Source organism: Eptatretus burgeri, chromosome 4 (assembly GCF_056783735.1).
Source record: "Eptatretus burgeri isolate ZD-2024b chromosome 4, Ebu_testis_v1, whole genome shotgun sequence".
Lineage (NCBI taxonomy): Eukaryota > Metazoa > Chordata > Myxini > Myxiniformes > Myxinidae > Eptatretus > Eptatretus burgeri.
The window spans coordinates 110,556,843-110,574,811 of NC_140964.1; the positions used below are offsets into that span (position 1 = coordinate 110,556,843).

Here is a 17,969-nt window from a genome sequence, read left to right on the forward strand (position 1 = left end):
ATCCAGAGGCAGATACAATGCTGCTCTCGGCCTATGCCAAGCTGAGGACCGGAAACCACACTGGAGCAGTTGTACTAGACAGCGAGGACACCGACGTGTATGTCCAGGCGGCTTATGTCTCGCAACAACTCCGAGGTGATCTGTTGATTAAACGCAAGAATGTGTTAATCAACTGCCGTGCCATGCTTTCAGAACAGGTTGCAGATATCATCATACCTCTCCATGTCATCACTGGCAGTGATCACACATCAGGGTTCTATGGGCATGGGAAAAAGCCAGTGTTGGAGAAGGTGATCTCTGATCCTGAGGCGAGAGAGCTCCTAGGACGAGTGGGTGAGAGTCTGGAGTTAGAGGACGAAGTCAGAGCTGATATGAAGGCTTTTGTCCTCTCCAAAGTTTATGCTGAGAGTGCAGATGTTACCTGTGGGCAGGCCAGAGCTTCTAAGTGCCACAAACTGAAGAAGAAGAGTATGATCCGCCTCCCACCTGATGATGACTCGTTGGATCTCCATGTCGAGAGGACGAACTAAATCACATATTGCCAGCTCCATTACAACCTGTTAGAGCATCCGTCCCCCATTGACCATGGCTGGGAAATTCTGAATGGGAAGTGCCGACCAGTGCACCACACCATCCCCCCCCTTTACCCCAGCAGCTCATATCTTGTGACTGTTCAGATGAGAATAGTAGTGAGAGTACTAGCAATGATGAGAGGAGTGAGGCCGCACAATCCACAGATTCGGATGAAGACGCGGTCCATTAGTTACATTGGAAAGTTGTAAATTCAGGTTAAAGACATTGTACTTCCCTAAAATAGGGGGATATTGATGTACAAATGCATGCCAATGTATTAGAATATACACATTTCATTGGTCCACCTCCAGTAATTCCATGACCATGGAGAGCAAAGGTTTGTTCCTCATCAACCACAAATGTTTACCTTTTTGACCATCAAGATGACCTCTGTGCATTTACCTGAAGTTCTACTGTCCATACCTCAACTCAACATGAAAAGAGCTTTCATTTGAGCCTATTATGAAGGCTTGAGGACAACATTGAAAAATTGACATTGCCCAGCTGAAAATCAGCAGCCATCTTGGATTTGAAGGTCAAAAGTAGGTCAAATCATCAAACCAACATCAAATATGAATTCCTTGACCCAAAAAGTCCCAGAATACATATACTGTGGAGCATTGTAGGCCAAACCATTGGAAAGATAATTTCCAACATGGCCGGCAGTGGCCATCTTGGATTTGGGGCTCTCACGGAGTTAGCCCACATTTTTGCGAGGGGTATGGGGGCTAAAAATTGTATTTAACCCTCATAGAAGACAAATCCACTGAGAAACAAACCTATGCTCTCCACGGTCACGGAATTGCTGTAAATGACCCTACTATTTCATCCAGTAAAACTATCTACTACATAAATGGCAGTCCTTCTGTCTGTTTTTTTGGAACAAATAAGCTTCTAGACCAGTGAACCGATCTTGATGAAACTTTACACATATATAGAACTAACATTCAGCTCCAGGATGCGCTTAGTGGCTCTCCATAAAAATGAAAAAAAAAAATTTCAAAAAAATAATACATATTAAAAAATAAAAATTCCCATAAAAAAAAAAGCCTTTCAAACAGTGCGCCGGCGTATTAATCATAACAAAAGGATTCATGGTTAAAAACGCTAGGGTTTTTTGAAATACAAAATGTTCATATTCATTGACTTTTTAAACATACACATTCTCCTCCTGTTATTTGAATTCTTGAACTGCACGTGCACGTCAACAGCTAACTGCTGATAGATCTGCTCATGAAAGAGCCAGGCAAGCGGAGACAGCTGCAGAGCGAGAGAGAGCGAGAGAGAGAGAGCGAGAGAGAGCGAGACTTCTTGCTGCTGATATATCTGCTCATAAACGAGCCAGGCAAGCAGAGTCGGCAGCAGAGAGAGAGCATCGCCTAACTGCAAATAGAGCGTCACACCGACGGGCGAGAGAAGCACAAAACTCACGTTCCAGCTTTCTCGGTCCGGGTTTTGGCAGGACATCAAGGACAGTTTCCACTGCTGCTAGAAACATTGAGTGGCTCAAGGCCGCCTTTAACTATGACCTCTCTGAGGATTACGGCAGCATGAGGAATGAGGAAAGCCTTCCTTCCATAAATCTGAGGAATAAAAGAAGCCTTCCTAATTTTCTCCATACAACTAATGCCTCAGTCTAACTAGCATGAGGAAAATAGGGCAAATTTCCCGGGTATTACCGGGTACTTCAGCTAGTGCTGAATATGGCCGAACCGAGAACAAATTGCTTCAGAAGGTTTTTGTTTTAAATAGTTCCCTATAGCCCCCTCTTCATCATATCAAAAGTTATCTCAAAGTTACCCCCCCTAAGGGCCCTAATTTGCATAAATTAAAGATGGCCACCATGTCAGAATTCAATGTGCAGCAAACTTTTTTCTGGGTGGTTTTAGGGCCCATAAATGTATAACCAACAGATAGGAATGTAATATCAATCTATCGAATAAGGCTACTTCCGTTATGATATGACGTCACTATGACGTAGTATTAAGTCATGTCATGACGTCGTCCCCGATTTTACTGAAAATATACATTTTGTACCTTGTTATTGTAATTCCCTGTAGAATTTGGTTTTGATTGCTGTTTCTTTAGCCCGAGAAGACTCTTTGCGACCAAATACTACCTACTTACATGTCGTCCAATAAACCAGCTGCACTACTTAGTCCAATGACGTTGGGTACATTTTCAGATAATAACTGCGAATTCGTTTTACTTCTGGAATTGTAATTATTGTTACATCATGTTAACACCACAATTATGTTTCTTTGTTACATCTGATGTGATACATTCTGCACTTTCACTTTCAATATGTTACTAAAACATTACATTTGACTTCAGATGGACCACCAACAGCAGGAGCTGGCCAGCGGTGCTTCGGATGAGATCTGTATCCTCTGCCGTGAAAGCCTTAGGAATGGACAGCCAACAGTCAAGATCCAACAGGCTTGCGCTGTGAGGACTTTCAGTGAAGCTAGAGAAGCCCGTAGAACTCCCTCTCTCCAAGTTAAGGAAGGGCAAGACCCTCACACGTTATGCAGGCAGATTCACATTGATAGATGCAAAATAGCCACCGCTAAGAGAAAGGCATCAGGGGAGAATATGCCTGCAGATAATATGCCTGCATCAGGGGAGAATATGCCTGAATATGCCTTCGCTCTCGAATGCCAGAATTTTAATTTAAAGACCACTGCTTCCTTTGTGGTACAACGATTCTTACAACAGAAAGAAAGAACAGAGACTGTTTTCTAGTAAGAACATACGACTTTCAGAAATCTATCATTCAGGCATGTGATGAGCGGGGTGATGATGATAGCTGGGCTGGAGATGTAAGGCATAGAATAAGTAATGCAATAGACTTACCGGCTGCGGACGCTCTCTATCATCATGTCTGCAGTGTTAATTTTCGCTCTAAAAACCTACCTATTCCTCTGCGGTACCAACAGTGATGGAAGGGAACGCAGTGTATCAAAACCAGGCCGGAGGTCCGATGTGTCACGGGAAGAAGCCTTCTTCAAAGTGGTTGACGACCTTAGACAAGATGATGATGAGCAAACTACCGTTACAGACCTTGTGAGAAAAATGTCCCAGATTACCCCAGATGCATATAGCCCAAAATATATGCGTCAGAAACTTGAGCAGCACTTAGGTGATTCTGTTGTAATAACCAATATAAACGGGCACCCAGATGTGGCCACATTCTGAACAAAAGCTGCCAAAATACTGCAGACATTTTATGATACCCCGTCGACAGATGAAAATCAAATAAAACAGCAAATTGTAAATGCTGCAGCAGACCTCGTTCGCAATGAAATCAAGTGCATTCAAGCTTCAAAGGAGACTTATCCCGATAGTAACAAATTAAGCTCACTTGAAGATAACCTGGATTATGTCCCAGGTTTGTTGCGCACATTTCTGGACCGTGTTCTAACAGGAAAGACTAAGGATCTCAAAGTTGCTAGCCTTGGACAATGCATTGTTCAGATGACCAGACCAAGGATTGTTCTGGCTCCTATTCCCTTCGGTCTTGCTGTTCAAATGCACCACCAGTACGGATCGCGGTTCTTAATTGATAGTTTGAATAATCATGGGCTATGCGTGTCCTATTCAGAGGTACTGAAATTTGAATCAAGTGTGGCTTGTTTTAAGGGCACAGATATTCCAGTAGATGGACACTTTGGTCAGTACGTAGCAGACAATGTTGACCATAATCTGAGGACTTTAGATGGACGCAGTACAATCCATGCAATGGGCATCATAATGACAATGACCCCCTGGTATGCCAAAAAGACAAGGTGCTATTCCGCGACTAACCCACCTCTCAACTGCAGGTGGACTGGAGGATACCAAAATTGCAATTCGCCACTATAGATACCTTCAAGGGAAGAGCCTTCCATTGGTATTCAGGAAATTGCCCCTGGTTGAAATAGCCGATGAACAGCATGGAAAACTGGACACTTTGTGGAAAGTATCATGGTCCCTTCGACCACGTTCTCCAGGCTGGAGTGGATTGCGCAAGGGTGACCATCCAGGAAAGGCTCGTGTTCACTTTCTTCCTATGTTGGATCTTGACCCAACTGATATGACCTGCATTTATTCTACATTCCACTTCGTTGTGACTGAAAGCAAGTGCCAAGGCACAGTTCCAGTGGTAACATTCGACCAGCCTATCTGGTGGAAATCTAGAACAATCATTCTGAATGGAGACGCAGCCAGCATTCTCAAGCCAATCATACTGATACTTGGGGGTTTTCACACCGCAATGAGTTACCTTGGCAGTATCGGTCACATAATGGAAGGATCGGGCCTGAAGGAAATGCTGGAGCTCGTTTATGCTGGCAATGCTGTGGCACACATGTTAAGGCCCGGTCACACCTTGATGTTTTAGCCAGCGATGGCAACGTATTAAAATGTATGTAAAATGCTGGCTTACGTTGAACTTTTGATGTTTTTTTTTAAAGATTCGGATGTATTCATAGCGACTTGGTCTTATGTATAACGCATTGGTAACGGACACAGAACGTTTCGTTGTGTTATAGATAACTTATACCAACGAATGCTGAACCTGTTGTCGGCCTACACAACCGATGCCCAACGATAGTCTAACTTAGGCATAGCGCGTTGCACGCATCGCCGACGATGTCGTGACATAGCCTATTAAAAGGCTGACGCACAACGATTCGAATCATAACTGCAGTAGAAATGGAAGTGACAACATCGCGGTCACACCTTGGCGATCTTGCCAGCGTATGCCGACCTAAGAAAAATGTGTCTAAAACGTTGGGGCACGTCAAATACGGTATGAGTAAGTTTGGTATACGTGAGTAGAACGCTAAAGTACGCTATCATACGTCGTAGTAAGTAGAGTACGTCAAGAAATTTTAAACATGTTCAAAATTTTACAACGTACTCGGCGTATGACACACGTTCCGCATGCGATGGGGATAAGTTTTACACACGATATGTGGACGCTTACACACGTCCACAAACGCTACTTATAAGCTACTCATAAGTCGAAACACGTCACGGTATTGTCTTTTTTACGCGAAACTTATTTCTAACTTATGTTTGACGTGCTTTGAACCAATTATTTACGTCGTCCCAACACACATCGACGTATGTAGACATATTCCAATGACGTCTTCCGGTCGACAAAAAAAAAAAAAATGAACGTGTTTCTAACTTACAACTGCCATATAAAGACGTGTTCCCAGCGGTTTTGGGAATTGGTATACAAAAATGCTGCTCATAAAAGGGGAACCCAACAGTGTTTGAGTCCTTTTTGAGTCGATGTCCATGTCAGCAGTAACAGTATCAGTATCAGTATCAGTATCAGTATTAGTAGTAGTTTGTTCATGTTGGCAGTAGTAGGTGAGTGTGAGTGGGAGGGTGTGGGTTATGATGGATCCTCCTTGCGTCCGCGTGTCCACGGGTAGGAGACATCTTTTCACCATTGTTCGAAGTTCTTTGTGGCTAATTTTTTATGGGGCTTTTTCAACAATGAGCTATAGCTTGTTTTTACGATTTAGGTCTATTCATAACGGGTTGGACAAATGCACAATGAACTAATAATGTGCATAGAGCGCCTTGATTACTTAGAGATACGATATACCAACGAATAATTATCGTGAAGCCGCGTTCACAAACTATGCCCAACGATAGCCTAACTTATCCATATCGTGCGGCAGTTTATCTTTGCCAGTGACGTGGGGTTTGCTATTCATAGGCTGCCACTCAACGATTTAAATGGCTGCATCTCCACTATTGAAAGTAGACGCTTGCGCTCAACAATTGGATTTTTTTTTACACTCAACGACTTTTAAACGGTACCACTCAGCTATTTTCATTGTTTACAATGAACGATTTAAATTGCTGTCACTCGCCTTTGTTTTTTGACGCTGGGGTTTTGAAATTTGAGGCGTTTCTTCTGTACGTATTAAAACGCTCAAACTCGACTATTTTAAATAGACACTGCCGATGGACAATTGGAATCATAGCCAAGCTAGACATCGAAGTGTGAACATCCTCGTCATGCTGAAGAAAAGTTTGAAGAATGCTGCAAATAAGTGTCCTGGCCGTGGACGCTGACGCAAGGACGATCCATTATACCGACATCTTTCAGCCTATGAGTAACTTAAAAGTAACGTCTGTCGATGTGTGGCAACGATCGCGTAACGTGCCAACAACACGTTAATCATAGGTTAGAAATAAGTTTCAGGTACGCTAAACATTACCTCGGCGTGTCTCAACTTATGATTAACTTACAAGTAGCATGTGTTGACGTCTGTCAAGGATCGCAGACCGTGCATACAACTTGTGGCCAGCGTAGCGGAACGTGTGAGTCATACGTCGTGAAATTTCAAGCATGAAAAAATTTGAGGACAACCAAAAAGTACAACGTTTAAAGCCAGCGTACAACGATGTATGGCAGTGTTTTTCAGCATGCTCTCAATGTTATCAAAACTTACCCATAACGTATTCAATGTGTGCCAGCGTTTTAGAAAAAAAATTCAAAAATCGGCATACGTTGGCTAAAACGTCAAGGTGTGACCGGGCCTTTAGGTGGAAAGGCATATGTAATGGCTGTTAGAGGACACTTCCTGGTAGACGCTGCTTTAAATGTGATCCTCTTAACACGATGCTATGATATACCAGTTTTTTTCAGAAGAGGAAGACGTCCCAGATACCTCAGATGACCTTCGGGAGGCCCTGAAATGCTGTGATGCTTTCCTGGCAGAGGAGATGACTGACGAAGTGGTTTGCCAGCAGGATGTGTTTGACCGGATAAAGGAGAAAATGGGAGCAGAGAAAGAATGTTTGTCTGAGTTCCCAACAGGAAGCCTTTGGATCCAGTACATGGGAACGGTGGATTTGCTGAAGACGTTTCTGAGATCTCAAAGAACGGGTGACTTCCAGTTGTACCTGAGGTGTCTCCAGGACATGCATCCCTATCTTTCCGCATCTGGACACAACCACGACGTGAAATCAGTGCAGATCCATCTTCAGGATATGCTGGAATTGAAAGAAACAAGCCCTGATGTCTACAACAGGTTCAGTTCTGGTATTTTTGTCATCCGGCGCAGTGACCGCTTCTGGGCTGGGTTGCCTAGTGACCTAGTCATCGAACAGGTTCTTATGTGGACAATCAAAACCACAGGGGGTTTGACAAGAGGCCGGGGTATGGAAGAGAAGCAGCGGACATGCTGGCTTCTTGCAACGCCCGCCTGTGCTGACATCAATGAATCGATGCAGGAACTTACAGGTGCAACATACAGTACTCGTGATCAGCATAAGGACCTTTTTGTTGCACGGAAGGAATGCGATCATAAAGACACTTACGAGATCTTCCAGTACCTCAATGACTACAACCCATTCGTGTCAGAAGGAGGAGGATTACACAGCGTAGCCACTGGGGTGACTGCAAGTGCCTTGTGTAACCCACATGAAGCAAGGGAAGTAGGAGAAGCTATCTTGGACAAAACGCATTTGACTTTGTCTTCAGAAGGAAGGAACAAATAGAAAGAATGGGAATGAAACAGCTGGTTGTGGATGGTGAAAAACTGAAAGTTGACCCTCAGCTTCTCTTTCAGAGGCTGCTAATTCTAGCTAACAACAGTGACTATAGCTTGGATGATCTATTGAAATATGAACTTTCTGCGCAACCGACAGCATTGTTTGATAAACACGGTCTTCTCCGCCAGGCAAACAAGCCACAACTGGCTGATGCGCAACCGTCCACTTCATCAAATGATGGCCAGCAGACGCGTGACAGCAAACCAGTGTACAATGTCCTCGATGGAGGTTCTCTTTTACAGAGATTTCCCTGGAAAAGGGGTGAAACATTTGACTCCATAGCTTCTACGTACGTCAAGTATGTGAACACGTTTGCAAATCCACTTGTAGTTTTCGATGGATATGAAACGGACAGCTACACAAAATATACGACTCATCTCAGGCGATCAAAGGGTGCAGTTGGTCCAAAGGTGTTCTTCACTGGCAGCATGGCGCTGAAGTCGAAAAAGGAACACTTTTTGGCAAACGTCGAAAATAAGCAGAAATTCATCAGTTTCCTGTCTGAAAAACTCCAAACCCAGGGTATCAATCAAAACATTGCACTCCAAAGGTGACGCTGATCTTTTGATTGCATTGACTGGGGTGAAGTGCGCAAAAATTGGTGCGACACATGTTATCGGAGAAGACATCGACCTTCTGGTGTTACTTTGTCACCATGCTGAAGAGGACATGAATGAGTTGACATTTCGATCGGACAAAGCAGTGAAACCAGATAAAAACACTAAAATTTGAGAGTGGCAGATCAATGCTTTGCAGACTTCTCTGGGTGAAAAGCTTTGCTACCTGTTACCCATCATCCATGCCATTGGAGGTTGTGACACAACTTCGAGATTGTACGGGATTGGCAAGGGACTACCTCTCAAAAAGGCGATGTCAAACTCTTCGCTTGCAAAGCAGCTGGAGCAAGTGTTGGATTGTTCCACTCGTGAGGAGATGAAAACCTCGGGGGAGAAGGTCCTAGTAGAATTATATGGAGGCAAGAACACAGAGTCGTTGGATTCACTGAGGATAAGGAAGTTCAAGGACAAAGTAGTGAGGTGTGCTTCCAGTGTAGAGATACAAAATCTTCCACCCTCACTGGATGCCAGACAGCACCACATATATCGAGCCTTTTACCAAGCTAAATGTTGGATGTCAAAGGATGAGGAATGTGCATTGAGGGCAGTAGATTTGGGATGGCAGGATCTGCAGGGCAAACTTATACCTAAAACAATGGACTGTCAGCCTGCCCCTCACAATATTCTAAAGTTTATAAGGTGCCAGTGTGAAGGAGACTGCTCCACAAACAGATGCAGCTGCAGAAAGCAAGGCCTGAAATGTACAAATGCCTGTAGTGAATGTCGTGGTGATGACTCTTCCAATAGCACAGCTATTGACGTGACTGAGGACGACACGGACTTGTAACTCTGGTTTATTCTCTGGTTTAAGTAGTGCAGCTGGTTTATTGGACTACATGTAAGTAGGTAGTATTTGGTCCCAAAGAGACTTCTCGGGCTAAAGAAACAGCAATCAAAACCAAATTCTACAGGGAATTACAATAACAAGGTACAAAATGTCTATTTTCAGTAAAATCAGGGACTACGTCATGACATGACGTAATACTACGTCGTATCATAACGGAAGTAGCCTTATTCGATAGATTGATATCACATTACTATCTGTTGGTAATACATTTATGGGCCCTAAAACCACCCAGAAAAAAAGTTTGCTGTACATTGAAATCTGACATGGCAGCCATCTTTAATTTATGCAAATTAAGGCCCTGAGGGGGGGGGTAACTTTGAGATAACTTTCGATATGATGTTCAGTGGGGTCCAATGAACCAGTCAAAGCAAAAAAAATCTTCTGAAGCAATTTGTTCTTGGTATTTTATAATTTTACTGGACTAATACACAAAACCAATCTTCTTCATTCGTATGCAGCACAAGGCTACGGGGTAGCATCGTTGGTTGAGGGAGTGGCTGTGCTGCTGGATGCAATACCCTCTGCTGGTTAGGGCAGGAATTTAGAATTTGGTGATGGTGCCAGAGACAACTTGTCTACTCTTCATGAAGGACACCATGGGATTTTAAAGTCCACCAATGAAAGCTGGCAGACAGGTCGCCCATTTAACGTCCATCCGAGAGACGGCACACACATTGATGAATCACCCAGATGACAGTTTTAGCTGGGTCGGGATTCAAACCCAGGCTAGACAATCTAGAGGTGAGTGCGCTTATCTCTTGGCCATCCTGTTATCCCGAAAATAGCAATGCCATCGGACAACAAAATGATGAGTTCCGAATGCACTTTAATAATGCAATAGTTAAATGCAAGGCAAATATGCAGCAAGGGGATGGTTGTTGGGGTAATTTATTTTTGAAAAAAATAAATAAAGGAATTATTTAAAAAAAAAGATTTTCAGCGTTGCAAGAGATCTATGTATTATACATACAAAAACCGTACAGTGAACCCCACCCCCCACCATAAACCTACCCCACCCCTCCCACCCCTTACCCAGGTAAATGTTCATTTTTTCCTTCATTGCTCTTTGAACAGGAACAGAGTGTAACCGATTGTAATCAGATCTGAACCGAGAGTGAAACAAACCAGAAAATTATCAGAAACATTTGTGAAAATTGGAAAACACACCGTAAGAGCTCCACCAAGCGGTCAGACATGCTGCCCATTGTCTCTTTCAGTTCCTGCACCTCAGAGTGCAGGTTGTCCGCAGTCTTCTCTGCTTGTCGTGCACGCTCTTGGAGATCCTTCCGCTGCCATTTCCCTTCTTTTTCTACCTCTTCCAACCTGCACCCAAGGGTAGTAAAACGAGCGTAATATTACATGGAGGAGACACGTTTACTTTACCATGTATGTGCGGTTTCTAAGCAATCATATTCCTCATGAATAACAACGATAGCAAGCCAAGCAAAAGATTCTCCCACAACACAGCAGCAAATCTCAGGTTATCGGCCATTTGAGAGCAATCAAACTTACAAGCACTGGAAAAGCTTCTCAAGTCAGGCCTTGCACTGACTTGCTGAATAGTCAAATGATCGGTTTAGGTTAACATTTGTACTCAGTAGGTTGTTTGCAATGACAGGAACACACAATTTCCACAACGGAACACAACGAGCACAACTCTCAGAACAACCTGATGTGCAACAGATCACGATAAATAATTGAGAAAAACTCCGGTAATCTTTTCCACCTAATGAACAATGAGCTGACAAAGATGGTAGTGTCCTGGGACATGAAAAAAAAAAGAATGGAACTCTTCGACATGACGATGTCGACAGAGATGCCTCTGCCCACATTATACATACTTGTACAAAGTTTGATTTAAATCCCTTCAGCTGTTCTCAAGTATCACATTTTTACATGACATGACCTCTGACCTTTGGCCTCTTGATGCCGAAATCTAATCAGTTCATCTTTGCATCATAATGTATACTCATCCCAAGTTTGATCGAAATCGCATCACTGGTTCACAAGTTAGCGCGGCAACAGAATTTTTACCGAACGAGACCTTGACCTTTTGACACCATAATTTAATCAGTTCATCTATGCATCAACATACATACTTGTACCAAGTTTGAATTGCATTCCTTCATCCATTTTTAAGTTATTGCGGGAACGAAAACCTATCATGGACGGACGGACAACCTGAAAACATAATGCCTCCAGCGACTTCCTTGGCGAAGACATAAAAAAGTCGTACAAGTCTATACAGTCAGTTAAGCAGTGACCACAGTATATCACCATTTTGTTTTCCTCACAATTTCACCAATTAAACCACTTTATTCACACAAATTATATATCGCAATGCAGGTGCGGATCCGGGGCGGGGGACGCACATCCGGCGCATGCCCTCCCTAAACCCCTCGTGGGCGCACAAAGGCATGGTCTCCCTAGACCCCTCCCGTCAAAATTGATCGGTTTTTCACATGTAATCCATCCATTGGGACCATACTCTGTATAGAGCGTCGTTGCTGCCAAAGCAGTTTCCTTGGCTATTGGGCACAATCCTGGACGGGTCGCCACTCCAACGCAGGATACTCGAATGACTCGGTCATTCCAGCAAGCTGGTACTCATTGAGGTGTATATAACCGAAGATGCGGTCTCTAAATGTGGGAAAGAAAACCGTCTCGTGCAGTGAATTTCTCACAATTTCCACTGTTCAGATTAAATATACAATAAGGTACCACAGGTAAGCCGACCTAATATTGCTGATCATTTCAAAAAAGATTTAACAAAAAATCTGCAACAACTACACTGAAGAAAAGGCTTTAAGTGTTTGTTAATTATGTTAATGGTTTTGAAGTGTACTAAATACATTGTGCTAAAAATCAGGATCTGTTCATTCCTAAATATTGTTGAAAAAGATGGATTTCAATTAGGTATAGTTTCTATTATTGTGATTTTAATTTTCCGATTGAACGACGACGACAACGACCGAAGCGGAACGATATAGTTCTTCAAAAAGGGCAAAAATTCAAAGGAGTATCCACAGGTTGTTTTTTTTTCTTCAAAAAAGACAATTAAATGACCATGATGTGGATGCAGAAAAAGGTATGAAATAGTTGAACTGTTCCAATTTGATTTTGTAACTCCACTGACTGGTTGAGCCTGGCCAGTGTGTTGGGATTTTGTAATTAAGATTTAATACGAGTACAGTCGTGTTGTTGGTAACATTATGTTTTGCTGGTTTGGTCACTTTATGCATTGTGATGGTGAACTATCCATCCATCCATCCATTGGGACCATACTCTGTGTAGAGCGTTGGTGCTGCCTAAGCAATGTCCTTGGCTATTGGGCACAATCCTGGATGGGTTGCCACTCCGACACAGGATACCAGCATGCTGGCACTCATTTTGCCGACCTCAGAAGGATGACAGGCTGAGTCAACCCCACCTGATATTAATTCAACAGCCTAGCGGGATTTGAACTAAGGACCCTCGGATCCCAAGCCCACCAACCTAACCATTAAGCCAACACCAGGTAATTAGTGAACTATCCATTGAAGAAAGAGAGCACACTGTGTGTTGTAATGTCATTTAACCATTGCTTCGGAGATAAGAGATCCTGAGTTCTTATCCAATCCCATGAACATTTAACGATTTATTTTTAATCAAAACCAATCAAAATTTGTACTGTGCATGCATCGTAAAGATCCTGAAATCATAAACAATTACAAATGAATAAACCCGCTGTGCTTAGAAAAAATATTTTTCAATTCAACGTAAATTTTTGCAACTATTTTTTGCAACAAGCCTGACTTGGAACAGGCTGCAACGATTTCTTCACGATGAAGTTTCTCCCCCCACCCCCACTTTCCTCAATCATACTATCGAATGCCTGTTCTTCATAGCTATAAATCGCTGGGTACTTTGCATTTGTAAGTGCTATAGTTTTCAAATTGGGAGCTTGGAGCAAGTTCATGCATTATATGATACAATTTCCCATGATCTACTCTCACAGACTCAAAGGATTTCATCAAAATATGATTTTGGCACGTGTCCAGGCGGCATTTGTCTCGATATTTCCGGATGGGAGTTTGTCTCTGAATGTGCCCGAGCGGTGTCTGTCTCCGGACAGCTTGGCTCCAGATGCGTCCGGGCGGTATTAGTCTCCGAACGTGCCCAGGTGGTATTTATGTCCAGACAGGAGTTTGTCTTTGGATGTGGGCGGACGGCGTTTGCCTCTGGGTGCTATTTATCATGTAACCCCAGATCTTTCATCCAACATTGTTTGAGGGGTACAGTTTTTCCATTAAGTAATGTGCAAAGTCACTCTTTTATAAAGTAAAGAGTATCTCGTGCCGAGCAGTGGATCTAAAGACATGCCGTTTTGGACAAAGTACTGAATCACGTGTTCCTTCTAGTGCCTCAGGATGGAATGAGTTTTCCGAGCTTCAAGCAGCAGGGACATACGAGTACAACTCAAATGCCTCTATCTTGCTGGAATTTTTATCTGTCTGGAGACTCTGTGACTTAGGCTCAATAAATTCAAAGGGGTGGGTTGAGTCCAACAAAAGAACATTACCAAAAGTTTGTTTAAAACAATAAAATAAACTAGAACAGCACTCGAAGCATACACTGCTCTGCCAGGCTGAACAGTTTCCATGTTGTATCCCACTGATAAGCCGGATCTGGATCTATACCTGAATCAAAATATAATCGGCTTGGCCTTGTCATCTAACCAATTCACCGACTCGTACACAACTTTTTAAAATATCATGCTATACAGTCATTCCGTGTCATTTCAGCCGGGGGTTGCCGTGACCCCCTCAGATTTTTCTGAAAAAATTCTCAAAGCTACCTTAACATATATGAGGAAGGTTTGCCAAGTTATAACTCAAAATTACAAGTAGTGTCCGAGATATGGCCCTACAAACACCCTAGGGGTGTTTCAATTCTGGCAGTCACGACTTGCAGATTTGTATCTGAAGCATTTTTGAAGGGCTCTAAATTCCAGAGTTTTACAAACAGTTCTAAAAATTCACACAAATGGTGCCTATTAGTGAGGCTTTCAGAATCTGACATCAAAAATGTTCTCCTTAAAATACTTTTTAAGATAAGTACTCTCAAAAGTAGTGATTTCTAACATGCAGTCAAAAAAATTGGAGTTTTCAAATTGCTGCCAACAGTCAGTTTATTCATCATGAAGAATTTTGTTGCCTGATTTACATAATCTAGTGACTGGATCATTTAGACAAGAAAACTGAAACCTTTTGGAGCAAAATATTGGGTGCTACAGGTGTCTGAACTTTGCTCCGGACTCAACGACACTGAAATTTACCCCGGTTTTACCCCAAGTATTCACCATGTTGACAGTTGCACAGCTCTTTTAAATTTTTGTTACTTAAAGACACATACATAGGCAAACTGTAGTAGAAAATTCAAGAGTTGTTCTCAATCCGTTCTATTTTTAAACGATTTTTATAAAGGCACACTATTTAAAAAAAACATGTTCGATAAAAAATGTGGAATAAAAGCAATAGGTGTGCTTTTGAAGTGGAAGCCATGCCAAACATTCATAAGTTGGCACCACAATGATCAAATTGTTGCGTTTTTTGGTCAGAACAAGTATGTGGTTACTTTAATTTGGCTCACATTTTTTTTAAAGGATATTTTAGTTGAAGGGCACCGCTAATCTCAGCTACAAATTAAGACACATAATGTGATCATAATAATCACCATTATAAATATTCATTTGCATATCTAATTGTTCATATACTTAGTGTACATTGTACGAAAGTCTACATCCATTTGTAAATGTTGGTACAATTTCTGATTCAACTTTTTTTTTTTCATAATTTCATATCAAATTGTTTGGACAAATGTACTTGGATCCATTGTACAAAGTGAACAGTGATTACTTTTTTTATAATTGCCAGGATATAATAAAATGTAACAATGAGCATTGGCAGTTACTACAGGGCTGTGTATAAGGTAAAAGCCTAAATAAGATAGAGTTGTGCTTCCTGCCTAACTTTGGAAATGATTTTGGTACACTTCTTTAAGCTTTACTAAACGGATTTATGTATTGTTAGATTCCACTTAAGTCATACTTCCTTACAATATATTTATTTTTTCTCTATGTTTGTTAGTAAAAATTTTATTTAAAAAAAGTAGCTTTTGGGACTGCAGAATCATGAGAAATTGATGCATTTTTTGTAAATTACTTCAAAACTTCAAACCCCACATTTATGATATTTTGCATGAATATAAAGGTTTACACAAGTATTTACTTGGTATAAATTTGATGTTTATGTGCAAATTTAATTCTATGATATGAGATTAATAATGTTATAAATATTTATTACTTTTATATCAAACAAAATTGACCATTGTACATTGTGCCTTTTTTCATGATTGAGATAAGTGTTAGAATCTCATTTTTAATAGGAAAAATACATTTTTGAGCCAAAGTAAATTAATCACAGAGTTATTCTGACCATGAAACACTACTGCATGCTCATTGTGGTGTCAGCTTAGGAATTCTTGACATGGCTTCCACTTCAAAAGCACACCTATTGCTTTTATTCTACATCTTTCATCGAACATGTTTTTTTTTTTAATAGTGGGCCTTTATAAAAATTGTTTAAATAAAGAAGGGATTGAGAACAACTCTTGAATTTTCCACAACAGTTTACCTCTGTATGTGTCTAAGTGACAAAAATTTAAAAGAGCTGTGCAACTGTCAACATGGTGAACACTTGGGGTAAATTTCAGTGTCGTTGAGTCTGGAGCAAATTTCAGACACCTATAGCACCCAAGATTTTGCTCCAAAAGGTTTGTTTTCTTGTGTAAATGATCCAGTCACTAGATTATGTAAATCAGGCAACAAAATTCTTCATGATGAATAAACTGACTGTTGGCAGCAATTTGAAAACTCCAATTTTTTTGACTGCATGTTACAAATCACTACTTTTGAGAGTACTTATCTTAAAAAGTATTTTAAGTAGAACATTTTTTTATGTCAGATTCTGAAAGCCTCACTAATAGACACCATTTGTGTGAATTTTCAGAACTCTGTAAAACTCTGGAATTTAGAGCCATGCAAAAATGCTTCAGATACAAATCTGTAACTCGTGACTGCCAGAATTGAAACACCCCTCGGGTGTTTGCAGGGCCATATCTCGGAACTACTTGGAATTTTGAGCAATAACTTGGCAAACCTTCCTCATATATGTTAAGGTCGCTTTGAGAATTTTTTCAGGAAAATCTGAGGGGGTCACCACAGAATTTCATTCTTTTGGCTGATTTGACATGGAATGACCCTATATGTAGTTTTTGGCTCCAACTCTCAATGGTGAAGAATCACCTTTGAAATTAAATAAAAATAAAAATATAAACTCTTATCAGGATCTAGATTCAGATCTTCACCAAAATCAAACCAATTCGTCCTTGTCACACATGCAACCTGTCCACCAAATTTCGTATGAATCCATACTCAACTTTTTGAGATATCTTGCTCACAAACAGACAAACAGATGGGTGAAAAACATAACCTCCGTCCAGCTTCAGTGGTGGAGGTAATAACTTTACTTGGCAGGAGGCTAGTCCTCATTCAAAGCAAGTGAACATGCATCACAGAGCTGCTTTTCTTGATTGGTAAATTATTCAAGGTTGGAGAGAAAATCCATCTCAAAATGTGAGGGAACATCTCAAAAGACGAGATAAATGGAGTAGTGGTACAATAGCCTGCTCAACATAAATGACAAAGTAAATAAACGATGAAAAAAATAACCCCACCCCCAACACGAAGCTGTACCCACATTTACCACGACACGATTTACCTTTGAACATCACTTTTTAAAGCAGAACACTCATTTTCTAATGCAGACTTTGCCACTCGCTCAGAATTCAGCTCGACATCCACGCCGTTGAGATGTTCCATCTTGACCTGCATGCGGCACATGTTCAGTGCTAAAATATTCCACAATGCCTTGGTAACAACTTAACTTATTCCACTTCCCCACCTCCCTTCATTCCACATTTTGCCAATTTTTTAGAAATAAAAAAAAAAATCTGCATCCAGACCTGAACCAAAATCCAATCGTCTTGTTCTTGTCATTGACCCATATCATCCACCAAATGTTGTCATAACACGTCCACAATTTTTTGGAAATATCATGCGATATATCATTTTGCAGTCTCTATTATGAAGAATCACTTGAAAAATTCTCTTATCCGGATTCGGATCTAGATCTTCACCAAAATTGAAACAAGTCGTCCTTATTACACACCCAATCTGTCCACCAAGTTTTGTCCAAATCAATCTCCCTTTTTGAGATATCTTCTCACAGACAGACAGAGACAGACAGGAGCGAACATAACCTCAA

General features: G+C 41.4%; 1 protein-coding gene across 1 annotated transcript in view; it reads right to left on the bottom strand.

The window, feature by feature from the left end:
* Nucleotides 1–17,969, bottom strand: part of LOC147028896 (FYVE and coiled-coil domain-containing protein 1-like) — a 299,989-nt gene that overhangs the window by 232,294 nt on the left and 49,726 nt on the right. The window contains exons 10-11 of the mRNA XM_085879733.1: nt 17,424–17,530; nt 10,771–10,926 (exon numbers count right to left, since the gene is read on the bottom strand). Of these exons, the coding sequence (XP_085735859.1) occupies nt 10,771–10,926; nt 17,424–17,530 (263 nt within the window). The remainder of the gene's footprint in view (nt 1–10,770; nt 10,927–17,423; nt 17,531–17,969) is intronic.